Raw genomic sequence first — 26,551 nt, forward strand, 5'->3', positions numbered from 1 at the left:
TTTTACTAAGCAATTCCTTAGGTCCAGAGGGGGAAAAACCTCTTTGGCTCCATTCCTAGATCTGTTCCTTCCAACAAAATAATAATACCTACCATTTACTAAGCACTGCCTGCTTTGGGCTCAGCACTGTGCCTAGTTGCTCTACAAATGTTAGCTCATTATATGCTACCAATAATTGTGAAAATAAGTTTTATTCCTACTTTGTATACAATGACAATAATACCTAAATATCTAGCATTTACTGAGTACAATTATCTCATTTAATGTATGTGGAAATGTAATTCTCTAGATTCCATTTTCTTTTCATTCCCTTTCCTACCAGTGATTAACTCTGTAAATTTTTCTTTTTTTTAAACGCTGTAACTTTTACCTCATGCTCTTCCTCTAGTTCTTGATGCTTACTGGGCTTTTTTTTGTGAAGAAGGAGAGAGATATAGGAGTGATTAAGATTTTTAAGCTTCTGATGAGAACAAAGCCTAGATGCTTTATTTATTTCATACAGTTTTTTATTGGGAGAGAGAATACCCATACACAGACAGATAAGGTGAATGCAAGACTACTGGTGGACTGTGGCCAAAAATGTTTGCTTAAAACTCTCAGTTCCGATTTAAAGAGCTATAAAAGCATTTTCTTTTTATAAACTTTTAGGTGTTTATTATTTTCAATCTAAGATTTGCTTTTTCTCCTTGAAGATGGACCTAACTCTCCTACCAGTTAGCCAACTTCTCTATAATGTGAAATAATTCTTGTGTAAGTGTTTCTGTAACAAACTTGTCTTCTTGTTAAAAAAAAGAAAAAAACAAATCATTTTTAAATGCCACATGAAAAATGTGTGTGACTATGTGCTAAAGTATCAGGGGTAAGTGTAAGAAATAGAAAGAGGTTTCCATAACTTTGACAGATGTGTAGCTAGAAAACAAACAAACAATTTTCCTCAAACCCCAGCACACAAAAATATTCAGGTTGGCTAACTTTCTGACGCTGATTTAGATATTTTATATATTTTCTGGTGAATAATTAACGTGAATATGGAAGCTAATTTCTCTACTGTTTCTAAATTTAGGGATAATGGGGTTCTTTTTTGATGTACGTATATTTTAGGCTGTGGGAAGAGGGTTGCTAATATAAGTGCCAATTAAAAGAAAAACTTTACCATCCTTATAATTAATAATTGAATCTGAACTATTTTAAATGAAGGGTGTAAATGAGTAAGAAGTTGAAGTGTTCCTTGTAAAATTAAGTTTTTGTAACACTTTGGCTGCTTTTTTTTTTTAAAAAGAAAAAGGTCGAATCTACAATTTCAGGTTAGTTCCTTTGATAATTACCTCTATGTTTAGTATTTTTTTTTTAAGCAGAGATAATTAATATATTTTATTTGTCCATCTCAGCCTCATATACTGTCATTCTGAGTTTGGAATTTTTCTCCAATGATATGTAAAGAAACATGTTCTAATGGTTTTATTTTATTTTTATCTTCTAGGAGTCAGAGAATAATAAGTTATGTTCCCTATATTCCTTCCGAAATACCTCTACCTCACCACATAAGCCTGACGAAGGGAGTCGGGACCGCGAGATAATGACCAGTGTTACTTTTGGAACCCCAGAACGCCGCAAAGGGAGCCTTGCCGATGTGGTGGACACACTGAAACAGAAGAAGCTTGAGGAAATGACTCGGACTGAACAAGAGGGTATGTGTGGACTTAACTGTTGGGCTTTATTCTTTTAAAGATTCCAGGCTTAAAAAAAAAATGAGTGGGGTTTTAAGGGCCAGAGAAGTGCATAATTGACACTAGCAAGGAAAAAGTTATTCAGAGGTTACCATGGTGATGGCAGATTGTGATCCATTAGAAGTGTTAAGCAGATAGTTCCATTTTTCTACAACTTTGTGCATTTTACTTGGCTCTTATAATAACAAATCAAGGTTTTAAACTGACTATAAGCCTTGCTCTGGAAAAGGGAGTACAGGTATTTTCCTAGCCACGACTTTATTTTTTCTCCCTTATTTCCTCTTGATGGATAGTGTTTTATTATGAAAATATCAACTGTTTAAAGAGAAAAAGACCCCTAATTTATTTCTCCTTATTTTTATAAATATTATAAATTTATAAATATTATTATTTTACCTCCAAATGTTGCAGAATTGAGAGCTGAGGGTTTCTAATATTATTAAAGCTAAATGTTCAAGGGAGGAGTTCTTTGACACATGACATCTACTGAAACATCCACCTTCTCTACTCTCTCTACAAGAGTCCACTTAGGTTAACCTAGGTCCTAAAAAGTAGATGAAAGTAGACTCTCTAATAATATGTTTAAATTAAATAAATCAACTCTGAGTGATTGCTATACTATGTATATTCTTTCATTTTTTTATGTACAGATTTTAGACTTTAAAATGTAGGATAATTAATGGCTCTGGATTACTACTTACATTGTAAGTTAAATTTAAACCTCTGTGGTACTATAGGGAAATGGGGATTTGATATAAGGGAATTTTTCATGTAAGTTAATTTTATTCCTTTAAAGGGCTCAGAAGTTTAAAAATTTCAAATTAATTTTTGTGATGTGTCCACCACATCAACAATCTTTGTGGAAGCTTCTAAAATGTATTACATGCTTCCCTATCTTACTAACCAGATTATATGGCACAAAATGTAAACTTTTTTGTTGACTCAGGGTCATGATGCAGTAGAATATGATCTCCAATACCTATCTAACAATCATGTGACCCTGGATAAGTTCTTCAATCTCCCTGAACCACAAAATTTAAAGTTTGGTATGGTAGTAACCTGACTTCTTAACTCAAACATTTTGAGAATTAACTATAATAATTAATGTGTCTTATGAACTGTAAATTACATACATTTGAGTTATTGTGATGATAATTATTATAAATGTCAATTACTTTACCATGCTATAATGTAATGATGCCCCCAGAGAGCTTTGAGATAATTAGGACAGTTGGCTTTATGGTTATTTCTCTGCAATTATGAAACTTTAGAGTTCCTGTGTCTGCTTGATTTAGATATCTTTTTTGGCGTGTGTGTGTGTGTATGTGTCTGTGTATATGTGTGTTTTGGTTTCTCTTCCTTTCATATCAGGTTTCAGACTGTTACTTCTTACCTAGTTGTGAATATTTTCTAATTTGCTTCTTATATTCATCTGTCAATTATGAAATTAGATGATCATAACATTCTGGACTATATTTAAAATATGAACAAACATTTCTGGGTGAGTTGCTAAGAGATTCTGAGCAATATACATGCTCTTCAGTGCATGGACTTCATGCTGACTCTTCGGGCTGCTCAGAGACTTTATATTCCTCATTCATGGCTATTCTAGAATAACTGAGGCTGCCAGATCAATAAACTCTGAATAAATGAGATTGCTAGGTTACCTTTAATTGTGATTCACCAAAAAGATTGTTTTAGCTCTATAAGAAAGAGGTTTCAACATACTTTAGAGGGCTCTGTTGTGTAAAAATAAAGAAATTGATTTGTGATGATTTTTTAGGGGGAGGGGTCTAGACTGCTAGGGAATTTAAAATCATCCTTCTCTTGCAAGTAATGATTAGTGTTTTCTTCTTCATTATTGTGTGTTATAGATTTGATACAAGAGAGGCATTTGTAAGATGAGACCTCTCATTTAAGAGTCCTTTGTTATTATATTCCTACTATTGAAGAATGTTTTTTATGTACACTACAGAACTTTGTTTTGTACAGTACATATATTTTAGGCATCGGAAATTCAGGCATTTTTAGTGCATATCAACGTATATAGTACATTAAGTACAAATAGAAATGATAAAAAGTGTGCTTATCAAACAGATTCCAAAAATCTGAGAGGAATGCTGAATATAATGTATGAAAGAAACAAAAAGTCAAAAGTTTTTGACAAACTGAAAATATAAACTTAAAGCTAATCCATCAAGATAAAATTTAATAGGTCTTATTATCAAGTCCAGAGGCTGTGACCAAAATTCCTATCTGCACAAGTAATTACTGAAGGACATTTAAATAGCAGACACATGGTTAAAAAAAAAAACCCAACATATGAATTTTAGGTGACAGAGAGTGCAATGGGGTCAGTGCAGTGAATATTGCCAAAAAATTGTCAGTGCTATCCCAGTCAGCATTACTAGAATTACAGTATGTAAGATTCAAGAGGTGTCGGTCCCACTGAACTTCCTGCTCAAAAGAATGCACCTGAAGTATTGTGTTGAGAATTACTACACTTTAAGAGGAACTCAGAAGCGTTGGGATATTCTCAGAGGAGAACAAATGACATGCTAACAGACACAGAATTATATAATAAGAGGAATAATTAAAGGAACTAGTAATATTATCATTATATTATCATATAATATTATATATCATATTGAAATTATAACAAGACCAGCTGTCTAACAGTGTAGCTGTCCATGTATGGAAAGACTTTCTTTGAAAGATAATAAATTATCTTTGGAGGTATGCAGCAATCTTAATTGCCATTTTAAAAGGTTATTTTAGACGAGGGGTAATTGGTCTTTTTCTGCCAAGACTATGAATTTTTATGAACAATATGCTTATACAGTATTCTATAGTTCATGGCATATTTTTTATAGCCCTAATCAAGAGCTACATAGTATCATGATTATTTTTCTACAAGTTTTCTTCTTATTTTGCAAGGTGCTATATTAGAACTGAGGGATTCTTACTTTCTTTCTTTCTATGGCTGTGAATCCCTTTGGTGGCTTGGCAACGCCTACAGGTCCATTCTTATTTTAAATGCATAAAGTAAAATCCATGGAATTATGAGAAAATGAATTATATTAAAATGTTAAATAATTTAAAAATTTTTTGATATGGTATGAAGTACTACTTTATTAATGCATTAAACACAAGATCTAATGGAGGGACTAAAAATACAATTTTGAAGTAGTGATAAGTATAAAAGATATTTTGAGATATCTTCAACAAGTACAATGTGATATAAAAATATATTGTTATTTTATTGGTTACAATGTCACAGATATTATGAATTTATGGTTTGTTGCCTGCATCAATAATTTAAAGAAATGCAAATTTTCAGTTAAAAAAATTGGTGAAAATGAATTTTTTCCATCCAAGTTCACAGACTTCCTGAATTCTATGGATAGACTCCTGGGGTCTGTGGACCCTAGGTTAAGAACCACCGTGCTACATGATATTGCACACCTATCATGAATAAAACAATAGTCTCTAAATTTAAAGAGTTCATATTCTAGTAAAAGGTGTAAAACATATACAAAATGAACTCTTAATTCATATTTAATATGTGATAAGCTCCATGAGAACTACATAGATAAAATGTTATAGGAGTTTACAAGATAGATTGTGCCTGCCTAGGAAACCATGGAGAGGTTCTATAGGAAAATGAGTCTTAACTGGTCTTGGAGAATGAAAGGATATATATGTAAGTAGAAATGGAAGGGAGGGACATTTCAGTCAAAAGGAACAGGCAGAGAGCTTTAAAACAGCCTTCAGGTTCTACTTTAAAGTATGTGAAGATGCATATAGGGTATAAGACTGAAAAGGTAGGTTCTGTTCATCACAGTGGCCCTTAAATTCTTGGCTAAGAAGCTCAACCTATATGAAAGTTATGGAGGAACCACTGACTGTTTTTTAGCAGAGTAAGTTGATGGATTAGAGCTTTCCTCCAGGAAAGTTAATCTGGCAGCACTGTATTGGATGTATGGGAGCACAGAGAGATGTTAAGGAAATTGTTTCAGGCTAGAGATAATGAGGGCCTGAACTAAAGCAGCAGAAACAAGAAAGGAAGAAGGGGTGCATATGGAAAAGATATCGGAGGTAGAATTGTTAGGACCTGACATTTAAAGTGAGGAGATCAATAGAGAGGAGTGGTTTAAAGGTAGCTCAGAGTGAATAGGAGGATGGTATAACAGTTAATGAGAAAAGTAGACAACATGTTTTGGAGATGGGAGTAATGAGGATTTCTATTTTTTATTTTGAGTTTGATGCCTAATTTTAATCATTTGCTTGGAGCGATAGAACAGAACAGTGTGATGGGAGAAGAGAAATAATTATAGAAAAGGTCATTAATAAGCTTCTGATAGATTTCTGATTCTATAATATTATAATTATACTCTAGGTCTAAGGAGGTAAAATAGCTCCACCAATATTTGCCTGGCTTTGACTTTTTAAAGCCCCATCTCCTCATCTGGGACGTCCTTTATCCCATGGGATGTATAAAAGCTTTCAAATGCATTACTCACCTCTCCCTCGCTTCTACTTCCTGGTTTGAAGACCATACTTCATAAGTGACAAGCTTGTGTGATTGCCATAATAAATGACCTTTCCTGAGTCATTCTTGTCCTGGAGAACGTTTTGACTATATCAGACTAAATACCTTCCCCCTCATTTCCCCTCTTATACAGTAACTGATCTATAAAAAGTTTATTTATTATGGTCTATTTTAAAACAGTATCTACTTGATAAAACAAAAACTCTCCATTAGGTAATAGGAAAGTTATTCTCTTACAGGTAGATTCCTTGATTAACCAAATAATTGTCCAGTATTTTATCTGCCATTCTCTCAAGAAATGTCCTCTCCAGAGCAGTGATTTGACTGGATTGCTGAAACACTGATGAACAAAGGTGTTCTGTCTGAAGTGCCTCCGCTGAAAGTAAGATTTGTGGGAAAATAGGCAAGGCTTCTGTTTTGTTCTAAATTTAACCCTGAATTTTTCTGCCATAGATAGATAGGTTGGTAGGTAGGTAGATAGATAGATAGATGTGCAGATGCATGGAAAAATGGATAGATGGATAGAATGAATGAATATCAGAATCTACCTTTTAAAACACTGTTGATATTGGTGGGTATAGTGTGTAGAAAGACTTTGATTAATAGATTCAGTTTTAAATGGTTCTAAGATAAAAAGCCTTCAGCTGGGATTAAATGATGAATTTTAGTTATCCTTGTATCACCCATCTTGTTGCCAATGTAGCTGGGCTGTAGCATAAGCGACAGTTGTCAGAAAATGAATACTTTAAAAAGGACTTCTATATCTAAATACATATATTTAATCAGAGAGTCCTTTGGCTTCTGAAAATAAGTTGTCTAATGAGAATTTCATTTGAGCAGCTGCGACTGAGGAGGTCAACAGGCATTGCCTAGGAGAATATGGCCCAGCTGGTTAAATCTGGTTGTTGTCGTGATTTAAATGGTCAAGTGCTGCTTGTAATCCAGGACCGTCTGTTTGTAAAGGGAAGAGTGAGTGCTTCAGCATAATGTACAGCTGTTTTAATCTCTCTTTAATAATAGTGCTTCAGCCACTATCATGTCTTGTATATCATACTACTAAGTATATGATCCTAGGCTGGGTGAACTGGTTTGGGTCAGGTTCTGGAGTCATGTGAGATTGCAGAGAAAGGGATGCATTGATATAAACCTCAACTCTAACAAAATAAGATTTTCTTTCTGACTTTTTGCTCTTTTAAAAGACTATATTTTAGTTAATAATTATTGCGATCAAGAGGGAGTGATGAAGTTTGTAGTTAGAAATATTAGAATAAATGTGTTCTCTTCGATAGAGGCCATAAACTTAATGGAAAGTATGCAGAGTTTAGGTACAGTTTCATAGAATGTATGTTGATCAGAAATTAGAGTATTTGTCCAGTGGAATTGTGTGCCTCAAGATATGATAATGAAAGTATGTGGATTCATTTGACTGTGTATGTAGAGAAAGGGCAGGAGCATTTGAGCTTTGGATTCCTGGTGGGATAGGCTTTCCAGTGGATTATGCAGCTGTTACCCAGCACAAGAATGAACACGTGTTTATGTATCTGATGGATTATTATCATTATTCACATCTCTAAACAATAATTTGGATTTCTACATATATTTTCACTGAATTATATTTAGTAAGCGTATATGTTGGTATGTGTTGCTCATCTGATAGCTTTTGCCTGTGTGGTATAGTTTAAGCAATGGGAGAACTCATTTTTGAAAGCCATATGTTTTTTGAGTAAGCTAGATCTGGGTTTGAATATAAGTTCTAATATTTAGCGAGGCAGTATAGTGTACTGGTTAAGAGTGTGGGCGCTGTCGCTATGCTGCCTGAGTTTGAATCTCAGTTCAACATTTACCAGGTGGATGACACTGGGCATCTCTCTGTGTTTTCTCAGCCAAATATTGGACATAATTATAGAGCTATCATGAAGAGATCAAGATTTAGTTAATGCAAATAAAACATTTAGAACACTACCAGCACATAGTAAGTGCTCAATAAATGTAGCCAACATTATTTCTTAGCCTTGGACAAATTATTTCATCCTTTGGTGCTTCAGTTCCTTTATCTGTAAAATTGGATAAATGATGTCTACCTTGCAGGGCTGTTGTGAGAATTTGACAGATTATATATACATAAAACACATAGCTTCTATAATTATAATTTATTATTACTATTACTGTTATAACTACTATTACTGTTATTATTTGAAGGAACATTTTGTAAAGAGAAATATTACAGGAATCTCATCCTGCACCACAGACAGAATCATAGGAAATGTCCCATGGTGTTAGGATTTAGCATTTGGCAGCAATGATATACTTGTTTTCTGGAAGAGCAATCCAGCTTAACTCTCCTTTCAGGCTCTTTGGAAAAGCTGATACTAAAGTTTTCCCACTGGAAGCCAATCTTCCCTGCTGAGAAATATGTGGAATATGATGCTGTCAGGGAGAGAGGTTGGTAAAGCCTTAGATGAGGTTTTTAGATACTATCCAGTTAAGAGCACTGTGTTCCTGTTAAAAAAATCTATTAAAAGGCCATGCTAAAAAAAATGTAAAAGTTTAACATTCATACCATGCTAGAACATCAGAAGAATCTTTTAAGGCAAAATTTATGGATATTAGGTTTTTGCCTCTGTTCTGATTGAAGGTTATATTGGTGAAGTATTTAGAGTATCCGAGATCCAAACCTTTCTTTATATTTCTCATTCATGGGAGAAGGTTTTGGATTTTTGCATAAAAAATGCATTAAGTATTCATCATGAAACCCCCAGAGTTATTATTTCAAGTAAGTTGGAAATTTCAGGTCATTTAAATGCTGAAGTTACCCAAGACCACTCATACTCCAGGTGAAGAAGCAGTCAGGTATTCAGAGTGATGCTGATGTGACTTCATTTTAATTCATTTTTTCTTCTCTTTAAAATATATCTTTACTCCCTTATAATGTTTGTGTCCTTGCTCCTATTTTAAAGAATTTTTATCATAGTCATAGCAAATACTAACCTAGTGCCAGATAGTTTAAATAACATATTTCTACAAGTATTACACAATTAGGGATTAAAATGAGGAGCTAGAACTACTGGTTTTTGAATTATGGAAAAAAATAATGTTTCTTATGTTATTGCATTAAGTATATTTGCTTTCTAATTCTTTAGAAACTGATCATCCTCTCATATAACTTTATAAAGGATGTAATTAGCCTGAATCCTGTGAACCTTAGACATTCTGGACAAATCTTAATTATTTCAATTTGCTGTTGTTTTACAACTCCCATTTACAGTGTTGGCAATGTCCTAGTTGGTTGAATCCTCTTCTCAACTTCATTTTGTGTGTCTCTGCCTTGAAAAGTTACTTCAAATTTCTTGGCCCATTTCTCTCTCTTCAGACTTAAAGATTCTTAAAGTTTTTTCTCTATGAATGTTAAGAACAGATGTAGGCAGTTGCTTCTGATGTTTCCTCTTACTGACCTGGGAAGCAAGGTGTTCCTTGGCATTTTGTTAAGAGGATGCAGCTTCCTCTCCATGGTTTGATGAAGTTAAGTCATATTCTCATACAACTTTTGAATCTGTTAAGTTTGAGAGGATCATTAACATTTTGCATTTTTTCCACTGAAAATCATTAGATAGACTTCTTCCAGATTTATTCTGGGATTCTCAAAAGTAATAGGGGCCAGTTTTTAAATCTGTACATTTTTTCTTGTACAATATATATGTAAAATCCAAAGAAAAAATGAATAGAAAAGGAAGTTGCAAACTTAAATATGTGTTTATTATTTAATATTTGATTATATATATTATAAGGCATAAAAATAAAACAAACACCTGTGAATTCATCATCCAACTTCAAAAATGTTTTCTTCACCTATTCAATCCCTTTGCCAGAACTTTGTGTTTGGAATCTTCCTTTTGAATATGTTCCTAAATAATATATTGTTTAGTTTTGTTTCAGAACTTTATAAAAATGGTATTACACTGTAACCTTCTATGACTTGCTTTTTATACTCATAATTATATTTCAAGATCAATTTTGCTGTGTGCAGCTGTAGTTCATTTTCACTTTTGTATAATATTTCACACACTCTCCCATGGAATGCTATATAGGAGTATACTCTCCTGTTTACTGTCTCCGGACATTTGGACTATTTCCAGTTTTCTGCTAGTACAAACAGTGATGGTATGAACATTCTTGCACCTGTCTTCTGATACACATGTGCATGAACTTCTTCTATAGGGTGTATTCCCAGGAGTGGAACTGCTGTTGACAAATTTTGTATTATTTTTTCTACTCTGTTGGAAAACATTACACAAAGAAGTTGGGGCTGCAGTGTGTGTGTGTGTGTGTGTGTGTGTGTGTGTGTGTGTTTGTGTGTGTGTTTAATGTGTGTGTGTTATAATTTTCGAAAGGCTTAACTATCTATACCTTTTGGTTCCACTTCCTCAAAATGTCTAGCCCAGGTTTCCTTTTATCGCTGAGCTTTTCAGAAGCTTACAAGAGCTTTGATGGACCCTTCACTGCAATTTTTCTTTTTCTTTTTGTTGTCTCATAATAAAATGTCTTCAGCCCTTCTTTTAAGTATGAGCACAAGTGTATTGTCATTCTCCCTCTGGACTATGATTACTAAGTTTGTTAGGAAACACACTTTTTTTCCTCTTTTGATTCCTTTCATTGACGTTTCCACCTCTGTGTGGTTTTTGAATTAAAGTAGTTCCTGATCTCTAACCTTATCAGGTTCATGATCATTTTTTCCTTAAATACCTACTTCAAATTCAAAATTAACCAGCAAACCCTGTTGATTATTGCCCCTGCTCTAACCATTCATATTGGAATAGATATATTTTTCTAGCCAAACAGTTGGCTTATTAGCTGGAAATCTTCACCTGTTTCTTAAAATGTTTTATCTGGGAATCCTTTCAGCTGCAGACTGGCCTGAATTTGATGTGCATTCTTGCTTGACTCTGGTAACTTTCTGGGTAATACCTAATAATTAATTAATTAGTTAATTAACTGATTGATCTTAGCACTGCTTTCTTAATTTAGAAAATGAGGACATTGGTTGAGCATTAAAGGCCAAATTCTAAAATTCTATGTGCTTTGATTTTCTTTTAGAGTTTGTATCTAAAGTTCAGCATCCTCTATCTGTAATTTTCTTTTCAAACTGTTTTCAGAGTAAATAAATCATCTGAACCAATATCATGATTCTTTTTCTCTTAATATGGTTGAAATTGTCCTTCACTATTTCCAGTCTCTTTTTTTCTGACGTTAGAATCTTTATAAAGATAGAGATAAAAGCTGCCATCAAGTTTTGATGTCTGAAAAAGTCATTGTCTGTAATGAAGTACTTACAGACAAACCCATGGATAATTGGCTCAGAAAATGCTATACATGGTTTGAAAGATTAGCAAACGGAGGGCGAGTTTAGTAGGGTGTGATGATCCAGAAGAAGGTAAAGGTCAATAATTCTACCTTTTGGTAGAGCTGTTGTAAAGGGGATTTGGGCCTTAGAGGGAATTCACGGCCATATTTATTAGCCATATGAGGCTATGGGTTTACTGCTGAATAACTGTGACACTTAGACCTATCATAGCTTTCTTAATGTATGTCTTGAGGGTTTAAGTATAACTGAGGAGCCATCACTTAGAGGCCAGACAAGTACACTCACAATGAAGTCACAGAATATAGGCCATGCCCTAGCATGGGGAAGCAGAAGTTAGAGGCCTATGGCCTGTGGACTTCTCTAATTGCTCTCATGTAGTGAATTGAAATGAGTAAATACAAATAGAGGGTTAAAATAAGTGGAGATATAATGAAGAATAACTATGAAAAATGACAAAGTATTGAATTATTTGCAAGAACTATGGTACCAGCAATAACAGTGGTAGAATTACTTTGCTACTAATGTGTGATTTTTGAATGAAGGCAACCAATAGTCAACGGGCAGTTTTGAGTGGCTAACAAACCGTGTGCACTAGGATGCCACTCCACTCCAAAATGCAGTGGAACTTAGCTTAACCTGGAATTTTGTAGCAGGTCCTTCAGAAATACCTCTAATCTTGTACTTCTTACTCCTGTCACAGGTGTGGAAGAGATGGGAAATTTAAGAATTAATGCATAAGCAACATGTTTTTTTGGAGCAATCTCCTTTGTTTCCAGATAGAAAAGGGAGACTGGGGAAAACTACCTTATGTACCTAATGTACAAAGTCCTAAAAACTATTCTTTGATCTTTTTGATAATGTTGGACAATATTTATATAGTGACAGTGTCATTTTGGAATACAAAGGATAGCAGTAAATTAATGTTGTTTGCTTATAAATATTATTGTCACCAAACTCATGTGCACAAAAGCTCATGTATTAATTTTATTTCTCCATTAGTAATTGTAATTTAACTCTTAATCCCCCATTCTCACTAATAGAAGGAAGTCTGGTCTCACTTCCAGGTAAACTCAGTTACTTCAGGATTTAACTTCAGTCAGTAGAATTATGCCCCTTTCCTCATGGTTTTATCTGATATTCAGAGGGTTTAGGCATTTTACTGGCATTGGAACTTTGGTATTTGGCCAGTGATCATCAATCTCTATTATGCTTGGAAATAAAATTCATTGCTTAAAATCCGAACATGGTACTCTGGCTTTCAAGACTCATCTTAAACTTACATTTTTTCTCAGGCCACTCCAGCTACTGGATCTTTTTTTTTTTTTCCTCAAGCATGTCTTAATTCCTTTGTACTTCCTCTTCCCTGTATATAGAATTATTTTCCTTAGATTTAAGTATGTTGGTTTCTTTTTATTTTATTTACTTTTTCTTCTTTCTTTCTTTTGAATACATTTCTTAGATATGCTCTGTTTATTTAAAACAGTAGCAAAAACTTACTGTCTCTGTCTCGCTGTCTCTAGCTACTCCACCATTTACTCACTTTGTAGTCAGTATTAGCTTCAGATGTTAGGTGTATTCTTGGTACCTGATGGAGACTAACTTCTTTGAATTTTTTTTCTAATACTTATTATCTCCCACATATGCTGTGCTTTTTCTTTTTGCTTTGATGTGACTATAATTTGGACATTTCTTACTCATATTAGGGCCACTACACATCATAAGAATTTGATTCCTAGGGTTCTTTTGTAATCTTTCTCTAGTGAGCATTCTGATTAAGAAACTTGAAGATGCAACAATCTCATGGCAAACTTTCTTATCTAAAGAGTCAGCACTGTGTTAATTTGAATTAGTTATTTAGTCCAACATACTTCATGCTCAGCCATTATCCCTACCCAGAATAATCTTTTATCTCTCCTCTTCTTATCTAAGTTTTCCATCTATCCATTTTACAATACATAAAATCCAGATCACATCTTGTCTTCTACTGATGACTGTAGCCCTCTTTGTCTAAAATTTGTGGAGTCTTAAAAAAAGTCAAACTCGTAGAAATAGGGAGTAGAAAGTTGGTTGTCAGGGTCTGGGGATGGGTGGGGGAGACAGAGAGAGGTTGGTAAAAGGGTACAAACTTTCAGTTATAAGATGAATAAGGTCTGAGGATATAATGTATAACATGGTGACTATATTTGATAACATTATATTGTATACTTGAAAATTTCTAAGATTAGCAAATCTTAGCAGAGTAGAATTTAAATAGGATGAGGTGATGGATGGATGTGTTAATGAACTCAGTGGGGGGGAATCGTTTCACAGTGTATCTATATATCAAATCATCACGTTGTATACTTTAAATTTCTTACAATTTTCTTTGTCCCTTATACCTCAGTAAAGCTGAAACAAACCCATATACCACTCCATTTATCAATAGATTATAACTCAATATTTGCTATTTTTTAAATTGAGATTTTTTAATTGGGTTAATTATAGATTCACATGCAGTTGTAAGAAAAAATATAGAGAGATCCAGTGTACACTTTGACCATTTTCCCCCAGTGATAACATTTTGCAAAACTGCCACATACTGTCACAACCAGGTTATTAACATTGATACAATCCATTGATCTCATTCATATTTCTCCAGTTTTAATTGTTCTCAGTTGTTGTGGATATGTGTATTAGGTTCTCTACAATCTTGTCACCTGTAAATCACCTATATAGATTCATGTATTCACTACCACAATCAAGTTATGCTCTTTTATAACCATACTTACCTCTCTTCTACTCCAACACCCCTTACCAAATGCCTGTCAACATTAATATGCTCTTCATTTCTAACATTTTGTCATTTCAAATATGTTACATAAATGGATTTGTACAGTATCTATTTTTTTGGAATTTGCTTTAAGAAAAAAAAAAACCAGCATAATTCCCTGGACATTCATCCAAGTTGTTGTATGTATCAGTAGTTCATACTATTTTTTAATTGCTGAGCAGTATTCAGTGGTATGTATAACATGTATGTATCACAGTTTATTTAACCATTCACCAGCTGAAGGATGTCAAATCAAACATCCGGTTTTTGGCTATTACAAGTAAAGTTGCTATGAACACTTGTGTACAGGTTTTTGTGTGAACATAAATTTTTATTTTTCTGGGATTCATGGCCAGGGGTACAATCGCTGGGTTGTACGGTAATTGATGTTTAGTATTATAAGAAACTGCCAAACTATGTTTCAGAATAACTGTACATTTTACATTCCCACTAGCAACGTATAAGTGATCTAGTTTCTCTGCATCTTTGTCAGCGTTTGGTTTTGTCATGTTTATTTTAGCCATTCTGATAGGTGTATAGCGAAATCTCATTGTGGCTTTAAATTGTATTTCTTTTATGACTAATGATGTTGAGCATTATTTCATGTGCTTGTTTACCATCTGTATATCCTTTTTGGTGAAATGTCTATTTGTGTCTTTCATCTATTTTTTAATTGGATGTTTTTTTACTGTTGAGTTGTGAGAGTTCTTTATTATTCTATTTACTAGTTCTATGTTGAATATGTGATTTGCAAATATTTTCTCCCAGTCTGTAGCTTGTCTTTCCATCTTCTTTACTATAGGGTTTAACAGAGCAAAAGTTTATAAATTTGAAGAGGGGCAATTAAGCAATTTTTAATTTTATGGATCATGCTTTTTGTGCCAAGTCTAATAATACTTTGCCTAGCCCTATATTCTAAACATTTTCTCCTATTTTTTTGCTAAAAGATTTATAGTTTTATATTTTACATTTAAGTCTATAATCAATTTAGGGTCAATTTTTGTATCAGGTGTGAGGTTTAGGTCACATTTTTGTACAAGGTGTGACATTTAGGTTTCATTTTTTGACTTAGCAAGGTCATAGGATGCAAGATCAACTCATAAAAATCAATGGCATTCCTAAATGTTAGCAATGCACATATGAAAACCAAAATTTAAAGCCCAATGCTATATATTATTTCTCCAAATAAAATGAAAAGTCTAGGTACACTTAACAAAACATGTACAGGATCTGTTGCTGAAATTACAAAATGCTGGTCAGTGAAATCAAAGAAGACTTAAATAAATGGCAAGACATCCTGGTCATGGATCGGAAGACTCATAGGACTGGTAAAGTTGTCAGTTTTCCTCCAAAAGATCTATATGTTTAATGCAATTCCTATCAAAATCTCAGCAAGACTTTTATGAACATAGACAAGCTTATTCTAACATTTATATAGAAGGAGATAGGCCCTAGAACAGCTAAGTTAATCTTGAAAAAGAATAATAAAATGTTAGGAATCACTCTACTCAATATTAAAGCTTACTGTAGCTACAATAATCAAAACAATGTGGTTTTGGCAGAGAAATAGATACATTGATCAATGGAACATAATAGAGAACCCACAAATAAAACCACCAAATTATGCTCAACTGATTTTTGACAAAGAAGAAAAGTATTATTTGCTATTTTACATTTATGGATCTTGCCTCCCAAGAAGATTTTAATTTTTGAGGACACAGACCATATCTTTAGTCTATCTTCAGACACCTAGTATAGATCTTAGCATATAATATGCATTAACCTAAAAATCTGTTGATTTATAAAAGATTTCAGAGAGACAAATATTATTATGGCTCAGAGAGGAATAGATTCAATTTTTAGGGAATGCCCCTTTAGTTAAGCAAAGCAAAGTATACATATTTAAATGCACACATATGAATGCTCAGTATTTCCATAAGCATTTATTAAGCTCTTTCATCTGGTAGTGTAGTGGGTGAGGAGAGGTAAAAGTGGAGAAAGAGGGAGAGAAGAAGATGAATACAGAGATGAATAGATACTGGTTTTTAGTAACCCTCAGTTTAGTGGGACAAACACATGCACATAGAGTAATTATATTATAGTAAGTGCTATAGCAGAAGGAGCTATAAAACACTGGAGTACAGAAGAGGGAACTATCATTTTGTCTAGAAGATTTAGGAAGGGATTTATAGGCATTTGAGCTGGATTTTTGATTAATTATAAGCTATTCATAGTGAACAAGAGACATAATAGAATCCCAGATAGAATAGCATGTATAAGTTTTCAGTGATGTGATTAAACCTGTGAGTGTGGTGAATTCAAGAGGTTTGGTGTAGTTAGGATAGGAGACGTGACTAAAAAAATGGATTGAAGCCATTGTAAAGAGTTTGAATTTTATCTTTTGGGTAGTAGGGAGCAGTACAGAGCTACTTAAAGTAGGAGGATGAATGACATAATTGTATACATTTCTTAGAAACGTAACTTTGGTAGCATTTTGACTCTCAGTTGGAAAGAGACAAAGCCAAGTGCGGGGAAATCTGTTAGTAGGCTATTTTAATGGGCCACACATGTACTGATAAGAGTCTAAACAGCTAAGGCATTGACAAGGGTTAGGGAGGAAGAATCAACTTTTAGATATAGACTTGAGGTTGCTAGTTAGGTGTGAGGTGTGAGGTTGGGAAGAGAGTCAAAGATGATTGAAGTATCCTGGTAGAGAGAATCAACAGTGAGGCTACGAAGATGGTGAATATAGATAGATGAGAAGGTTTAGGGAGAAGGTTTGGGTTTAGGCATACTGAGTTTGAGCATTCTGTGAAGGTGGATATACCTGGCTGGCAAACGTAAGACTGACTATCCTGGAGACTAGGAGAGAGCTCCCTTTCTTATCATTGTTATGGATTTAATCTCCTTTTAGAGAACTCATTGCGATTAGTCGTTGTTGCTTTCAGGTGGCATCATATTTGCTACATAGTGGAAGCTCTATAATCTAACATTCTGTTCATGTAAAAGAAAAGGATCGACTATAGGCCAATATGGCTCATGTGTGTCTTATGTGTTCAGGTAAATTTAATTAATCTTTTAGCCCAGTGTTTCAAATTGTTAGTAGCGCGGTTGTTACTGGGAACTTGTTAGAAATGTGAATTCTTGGGCCTCACCCCTTACCTACTGAATCAGAAACCCTGGGATGGGGCCTAGCAACCTGTGTTTTAACAAGCTCTCCAGGTGCTCCTGATGCACACAAAAGATTGAAATTATGCAATAACACCTATACTATACTGTGCTGTACTATACTACACTGGACTATACTGTACTAAATTCGAAGCCATATAATATGTTACCATGAAATCATCTTGCAACTGGGCAACATATTTTCAGCCATCTTTATGACCAACAATTGTCTAACAAGTCATAAAATAATGGATAAATTGATTTGATTAAGAAGTAGGGTGAAAGTACAAGCCACAGGCTATATTTGGCAAGGGGTGTAGCTATTATCTTCTCATTTTATTACTCTTTCTTTAAAACTTATTTCATTTAAGTTTGTATCTCCAAGTAGCTAGAAAATAAAATTTATGTGGTATCATGAAGAAAAATGCAATTCAGGACTACTTTAGGGGTTTAGCGACTAGTTAGGGTGATGGTGTTAGGGGCTTTAGTTAAAGAAGAAAAGCTGATGAGAGAAAAGAAAAGTTACTGTGTGGTTTCAAATGTATTCATCTGGATTCAGATTTTATTTCAGTTTCTTACCTTGATCAAAGGTGAGCACTCAGGTCATAGCATATGACTCCCCTTATCTGAGGGTGCTTAATAGATACTATTGGATGGTGAACCAAATTTAATACACAAAACAAAGCCCACAGTGTTTGGGCTTAAGAAGGTTAACATTTAATTGCCAAACAAAATCATGCATTCTTGTTAGACATGTAGATCTAGAAGTGTGGAGGTGGCTAGCGCATAAGTGAATTTCCTAGTTCCTTAGGTGAACAACCTCAGGTTTCTTTGGTGATGAACTTTAGTTTCATAATAGATACTATTGGATGGTGAACCAAATTTAATAGATACTATTGGATGGTGAACCAAATTTAATACAGAAAACAAAGCCCACAGTGTTTGGGCTTAAGAAGGTTAACATTTAATTGCCAAACAAAATCATGCATTCTTGTTAGACATGTAGATCTAGAAGTGTGGAGGTGGCTAGCGCATAAGTGAATTTCCTAGTTCCTTAGGTGAACAACCTCAGGTTTCTTTGGTGATGAACTTTAGTTTCCGTTAGCCCCGCTTGCTCTGCCATTCCTGCTGTTTTGCAACAGGACTTAAAAGTGCTTTAAGTGCTTGTGACCGTGGTAATGAATGAAAATGTCTTTCCAGCACTGAGAGGATTGCATTAGACTGAATAGTCACCTCACTTGTAAAAGCACTATTAGAGTGGGGCAGCGGTAAGTAAGGATAACGATTTGTGTCCACTGCTTATTTACTGAAAATTGTCAATGTATTATTTATTGAGAGCTCTCCAGACAGTGCTTGTCAGAATAAAAATGTCAGCTCTGAGCAAAATGTTATAATACATAATAAAAATGCTAGGTATGCATTTTAGGGAGACAACTAATTAGACCTGCTTTTTCTTAAGGAGGGGGAAGTAAAAATGTCTAATATTGTGGATTTTCTCCATTTATATAAGTCCTTTTCTACACGCCCCCCCAGCTCAGTATTTGGTTTAGAAACTTACCATGCCTGAGCAATAATTTGAACAACTTTGTACTGTTGCCATTAGACACCCCAAGTAGTGAGGAGACTGGCTAAAGGAGGAAGGGCCTGGCTTGCAACCCCACAGTGAGCAGCTGCCCTCACCTCTGTGTTCTGTCTGGAATTAGAAGATGTCACTTGCTCCCTGAGCAGTGCTTGTGGAAAACTGCCTCCAGTGTAAACAGCATGAAATTATTAGGCTTATTCCTCAGCCGTGCTAATTAACCCCAAACAAATTTCACATTAAGGAAACAGAATTCAATCAATGTAAATGTTATTGCTGTGTATTACTGTAAGCAATAATATAGTGGCTAAAATAATTAATTATTTTGGATTTTTTTTAAAGAAAGTATTTTTTATGGTGTTGCAAAATATTTTGCAAAAGGATTATTTCCCTTTTCTTCAGCCATTCCTGGCATAGAATATAAAATACCCGTCTGGTAAAGCATGGGTGATATGCAGTTGTTTTTCACGGGAAGGGAAAAAAGTATTTTGGAATGAGTGCTCCAGGTTTGCTTAGTCTAATATATTTTCATTGGTGATACATATACAGATTTTGTCTCCTTCTACCTATGGTAGTTCACCCCTTATCGGAGCAATTTCCTATCGTTTTTCCCGTCATCACCAGTGATTATGATGGTGGTGGTGGGAATGATAAAAAAGAGTGATGGTTAAATACACTCCACTTCTGAGGGAAAAAAAATGAAATGCCACTTTATTGCATTTCAGGTTTTGGGAAGCAATTGCCAATAAAGATTTTTCCTGTTTTTTGTTTCTAATCTGGGTTCACATAGGAAGTCAACTTATCCTCTTCAAGATAATTTTCTTAAATTTTTTTGGAAAACAACCAGATTTGTAAATAATTTCTTGATTGTGCCTGTGATAACTTTGAATAAAATTTATCATTATCATCATCTTCATCATCTTCAAATACCTTTAAAGACATGAAGTACAGAAGCCAGATGACATGTAATTTTATTTTTCATGCAGTAAAATGCACATTTGATTAATATGGAATTATTTATCAGTTAAGCGATAGCATGTTCTATGGTGTATGAAACACAAATACGATTTATATTGAAATTATTCTGAGATATGATATATCCTTTAACCAATATATACTGACAAGTGCTAAATTAACTTTGAAATTTAATTTAACAAAATGAGTAACATAAAAAACAAAATGTTACTTTTTGCAGATTTAACACAAGCCATTTCTTTGTAATTTTACTGTCTTCTAGTAAATGTCAGTCTCTGTCCTTCTCAATCCTCAATTAGTTCAGTATCCTATTTCATGGCCACTCTTTAATTCCTTACTTTTCTCTGTTAAAACTCTATCTTCATTTTGACAGGAGTATTTAAACTTTTCATTATAACTTACAAGCATAATAAGCAGATTGTACTAAGTATTTACAGTGATGCCAGAACTAATAACGAGAACATAAGTGTTCCAAGGAATAGCTGGAGCATGCTACTAAAAAAATAATAAAAATGTTTTTTATAATGTAGTCGAGAAGAAATTAAAATCTTGTGGGAGGGTTGTTTTAAAATAACATCTGAATGTACGTTTATTTGATTTTATTTTTTGGTTTCAACTGATTTCTTTCATATGGTTGCTTATATTTTGGTCTATTTCTTTAATGTCTACAGCTAGAGAGTGATTTTTCTTTTTGACTTCTCTGGACATTTATTTTCACCTTTCCAAATAGAAAACCTTGGATTTTTATTTATTTGCATACTTAGGAAGCTGATAATGTACCAAAGGTTATAAGACACTATATTCAATAATTTTAAAATTACATAAAATTTAGACTGAAGAATTTGTATTGAACATTTCTATATGTTTCAGATGTTTGTTTCTGAGTATATTTAAAGTAAAGCTTTAAATGATATGCAAGCTATAGCAAAGACTATGGCATGGTTAAATATTATAACTGGCACTTGGGTAGCCCTCTGGCAGTCAGGACGTTTAGAAGATATTAAGCTGTGCAATTTCTATGATTAATATTCCTGTATTTTAAAGTTATACTATAATATAATACCAAACTAAAAAAGTGCGATAAAATTCTAGAATAAGCATCTTAGAAAAACCTGTATTAGTATATTTTAAAATGAGATGCGAAGGGTTTGCATCCAGTACTTTATTCCCTCTGAGACTGTAATTGACAAACTGCAGTAATCATGCTTTTATGTGTTTTTCTCCTTCTACTGAATTCATTTTTAAAAATGAAAGTAAAAAAGGTAAAAAGAGGCTCCAGAATTTTGAAACCAAGTGGTCCTGAAGTGATGGGAAAATAGCCAAGGTGTCACAGCTAATTTCTGACCCTGTTTTATGAGTTCTGCTGTTCCTTATTCCCCCTGTCAGCCTGGGAATCCCTGAGGCTGTGCAAACTGGCCGAACTTCACTCAATTCCAGTTTTATATCCCCTTTTAATAATGTTGAGTCTATTCTGTCCAACTTTGATTCAGACAACCTGCTTGTCTTGAAAAAGTGATATATTTAATCAGTGACTCTGTCTCCAGCATAGCTCCCACTGCGTGTGACTAGAGCTGAGAGTACTGCAGTGGTCTGTCACTTCTGTTTGAATGGGTAATGTGGAGCCCATCAGCTGAAAAGACAGGAGCTGGAACTGCTTGTTAGGACACATGATCAAAAGCCACTCTCTGCTTTCTGCCAATCAAACCTCATGTCGCCTTGTGGGGCAGACATTAGATAGATTTTTTTTTCTGCCTTACACTGTGGGCACTTTGCCAGTTTGACATGTGAACTTACAAAAAGATAGCAGAGTTTCGACCGCTTGCTGACTGCTTTAAAATATTACTGAACACTTGTTGTCAAAATGAAATTTTCATAATACTGTATAATGATAAATGCTTTGAAGTATTATTATTCAGTGTCTTTATCTTGTAATTTGTGGATTTGTTGTTGTTTTTGCTAGGGCAGAAGAAACAATAGACAATAGCTTCTTGGGTGAAAGTAAGGGAGACAAAACCCTGTAAATCGATTCAATTGCAAAGCCAACGCAACTGTTTGACCGATAGTTTTGAATAAGATGATAATTGCTTTGTGAAAATAACATTAGTGAATTAAATGTTATTTTGCATTCTCTCCCCTCTGCTTTAAAAATTATTTACTTCTAAGTCAGGAAAGGAGAGTGGTTTATTTTGAAATTTAATTCAGGATTTTATTCCCTCTGCTTATTGAGAAGATGGACAGATTTCTAAATTCAAAGACATTCTCTGATTTGCAGCTGTCCTGATGGATATATTTATTCTGTTTTTTCTTTTTGTCATCCCCTGAAGAGTCCCTATTATATCACAATCTTATCTTTGTACCCATAGCAACCCTGTATTGAGGGTGGCATGACCTAACTTCTAGGCTTTTTAAGAGAAGAATGAGTACCTAAGTACTTTTGACTTAAAGGGCATTTCCTGCAATTTCCAAACGCCCAGATAACTGTTCTAATGCTGTTAAATGTTAGTTGGTGCTTTGATATCTCCAAACTTGCCACTTGGTACTTGCTATTTCTTCTCTAATGATCATTTTAAAAGGAGTTAAACATTTTCACCAAAACATACCATGGCAATCTAGTGGAACTCATTTAAACAGTGAGCTACACATAAACAGCTGCTCCTTCAATAAGCCATTCTTTATAATACCCTTATTACCTTCTAGTGTCTCAAATTCTGATTAGTCAACAGTGCTGATTGCTGCACGGCATTCCGTTGCCCATCTTCCTTCTGCTCAGCTGCTCATGTCTTAGTTGTTATTTGATTACAACACAACTTGTGCATTGTTTCTCCAAGTTGCTCTTCATATTGTGTCTTAAAAACTCTGAATTATCCAGGGAAACTGCAATGGTGTGAGAGGGACTTTCTTTATGCACATTAAAAATGTCTGAACAAAGCATGGTACAAAATATATAACTATGGAACACTTATATTTGAAAGAATATTAGTGACTTAAAACTCAGTACTTATGGTCAAATTAAGAAACAGATTAAGTATGTGGAAGTATTTTTAAAAACATTGTAGTGCTTTACAAATGTAAAGAGTTATAAAATTGTTATATTATGGTTATTAAATTTCAGTCAGATATAAAGTTCTGGAAGAGGTAATTATGTATGTAGAACTTCACAGGAAGGGCCTAAACTAAAGGACCTTCATCTTTGCCCCAAGACTAGATAATTTTAGTCCAATTGCTGTGCATCACCAGTGATGCCCCACTAAATAGGACCGCCTGTTGGTAGTTTAAGTTATGATGAAATAAGAAGGGTGGGAAAAATCTCTATAATGAAGTTTGAATTTCAGTTCTTCCTTTGTTGTGACCCCCTGGAATCTACTCTTGGTGAGTAGGAAATGCTGACATACTAGAAATGCAACCCCTGTAAAGGCCCTAAATCTGTCATTGTGCTCTGGAGTCGGCTCTGAAAATAGCAAAACTCTTTTGGTAAATTAAAATCGGTGTGAATGGGAACAGATGTTGACACGCTTTGTCTTTAGGGATGCCAGTTAAGAGGAGAGGGTCAACGAGGTTAGATGTAGGAAATACAGTAAGTGTGCAAACTTATGGTATAAAGGGAGTTCTGTTTGGGGATGCTAGTCAATAGAATTGTATTTATCTTTGGTAGTCCAGGTAAGAGTTATACACACATTACTTTATGTAGAGGAAAAATTAAGGAGATGGTATTTATTTCTGGGAGGGCTATAACTTTTTGATGTTCCCTTGTGGTTGTTTTTTCTTTATTAAACCGCATTGGCTATAAACTGTCTCAAGCTACTCTTAGGTTTTACTTTCCAATGTCATTTTGGCATAGCTTCCTAAAGTATTTGTTGAACTCTAATGCTACAGTAGAGTCTTTGTACTGATATTTGTCAAGAATAATGAAAATGGTTTATGTTCTAAAAATGTACAATTTATCAAATAGCTTGTATAGTCAATTTAAATAAGTCTCATAGAAGTTTCAGCCTTGATTTGAAAAAATAGCATAGGATGAATTTATTTATAAGAACCTTAATAGTTTCTCTCAATTCCTTTTCATTTTAGATTACCTTATAATTTTCTAAATCTACATGAACAATAATGATCAATTTTGTCAGTATTATTCACACCTTTTATTAATTTAACATAGATGAATAAATGTGAATGTTGTGAAGAGTTGATTGGGAATAGATTTTAAATCTGACAGTTAGATTACAGGGTACCTAAGAAAAAATGGCTCTTTCACTAGGTACCTAGTAATTTAATTCTTGTTTGAAATTATTATAATTTATTACAGTGTGTGGGTCCTAATGAATGTCTACTATTAAATGAAAAGGAGAAATTGAAATTAAGATTATGAAATTCTTTTAACTCATATCTTAAAATCCTCTTAAACAATTCAGAAGACATTAATAAGCTATGTGGGTTTCTTTCCATATTCTGTAATGGCAAATAAAAACATTTTTTTCAGCATTTAAAGATTCTAAAAAATGTTGAATGCCATTAAACCTTAAAGCCTGCAATCTTGGAATTTTATAAAATGGTAGTAGCCATTATAACAGCATTAAAATCGGCAACTCCATTTAAATATTTATTTGGATTATAAACAGACTTTTCTAGCACTTGAGTTTTCCAGAAACGACTGGGTTTCCCTCGTGTTAAATATTTAATGTAGGACAATCTGAGATTTCATAGACTTGTAAACTATACCAGATTAACATTTTAAAATTTACAAATACCAGGGAGACTTTAAACGTGTGAGTAAAAATTTATAAATAAAATAAAGATGTCCAAATGCCCATAGGCATTGGAAGTTGTCACTTATAGGATCCTAGATATAAGTAAAACCTGTCATGTACACAAAATGAAAATTAGGTCTTTGAAAAATAATAATTCCTGGGCAAAAGCAATGAACATACAACAATTTTTCTATCCTGATAGATTATCTGAAGTGTCATTTGAAAGGCCCATTTAGTATCTTACCTGGGAAGAATCCCCTCATAAATTTGACCATGCTTCTTTGACAATTGTTTAAAAAAGAAAATCAGATTGATTGCCCCTTTGAATTTTACACTCTTATTATGCTTACCTAAAAATCCTAAAGTTTCGTTTCCTAATTTCTAGAGCTTTTCTTCTTTATTGAGGCAGCTATAGTGCATGTATAAGCTAGTAATTAGCTTATATGTAGAGAAAGAAAAGAAATTAAGCAAGTTGGTGATAAGTTTACATTTAACTGCAGAGAATAACGCTGCTTTAGGTTTTTGACAGCCTCAGAACAATGCTAGTAGCATAGGAGATATAGGGCATTCCATCTCTCACTGTGATGACCCCCCCCCCCCAACCAATTCTGGATATAAGAAATAACATGTAACTTCAGGGAGTGGCTATTTTGGGTAGATTTTTGTTTGTCATAGGATTTTCACAGGATTTCCTTTGAGGCTGTGGAGCTTTGCCCTTAGGCCTGTAAGACTCATAGCTCAATTCTTCTCCTTTGTCATAAAATTCTCCATCTTTCTCCCTCCACTTCCACTCCCACTTAAGGATATATTGCCAAAAGAATATAGTGAGAGTGCCAGCTGTTTCTAGATGGGAAGGTGATTTGTTGCCTCTGATAATCTGATCATTGAGTTCAAGTTAGCTCAGGAATCTGAAAGAAATAAAGGACAGAAACGAGTAGGGAAATACTTTCTTAGTAATGATTACTGATCTCTTTTTTAAAATGTTTACAGTAGTTCTTAAGTAAGGAAATAATTGGATAGAATTTACTCTGCCTAGTTTCTATAAATAATGCCTGTTCTAATTTATCAGTAATGTCCATGTGGTTACTGTTTATCACAGTAAGTAGTTCCAACAGTTAAATTCTGGTGTCTCTCATCTACTATTACAAAAGCCTAAAAGCTGCCCAGCTGCAACATGGGGATAGGTGAGGAAGACATAACTTTCTGATGCTCAGTTTGAGAACATGGTGGCTGTCCTATAAAAAACTGCTTCTTTAAAATACTTTTTGCTGATTGTGATGAAGTAACTTTAATACATTAACTCTGAAAGGCAGTGGCAATTTACAAAACTATATCTACTGTTATATTTAATTAGATTTTTTCCTCCTTTGTGCCTATTTAAACTCTAAATGAAAGATGGAAATATGTTTGCTCTAACATATTTGATGTGATTGAGATGAAATTAAGCGGTTTAAATGATTTAAAAATTATATTTACTTTAGTGCAATCTGTTAGGTTCAATTGCTGATCTGTCTTTTGGTTTGCTTTGTGGTATGGCAAACCAAGCACTGAGGGTTAAACTATTCAGCACATGAGTAGGGTTAAAAATCTGGGTTTCCTCTCTCCTTCCCGGTTACTGAATTCTTCAGTCAAAGTTAAAT

At 34.0% G+C, this 26,551-nt stretch overlaps 1 protein-coding gene across 26 annotated transcripts in view; it reads left to right on the forward strand.

Annotated features, from left to right (window-relative positions):
• Positions 1-26,551, forward strand: part of SOX6 (SRY-box transcription factor 6) — a 631,442-nt gene that overhangs the window by 273,433 nt on the left and 331,458 nt on the right. For all 26 annotated transcript variants that reach the window (XM_067749779.1, XM_067749774.1, XM_067749772.1 and 23 more), the window contains one exon: positions 1,481-1,688. In XM_067749779.1, the coding sequence (XP_067605880.1) occupies positions 1,481-1,688 (208 nt within the window). The remainder of the gene's footprint in view (positions 1-1,480; positions 1,689-26,551) is intronic.

This window comes from Pseudorca crassidens, chromosome 9 (assembly GCF_039906515.1).
Source record: "Pseudorca crassidens isolate mPseCra1 chromosome 9, mPseCra1.hap1, whole genome shotgun sequence".
Classification (NCBI taxonomy): Eukaryota; Metazoa; Chordata; class Mammalia; order Artiodactyla; family Delphinidae; genus Pseudorca; species Pseudorca crassidens.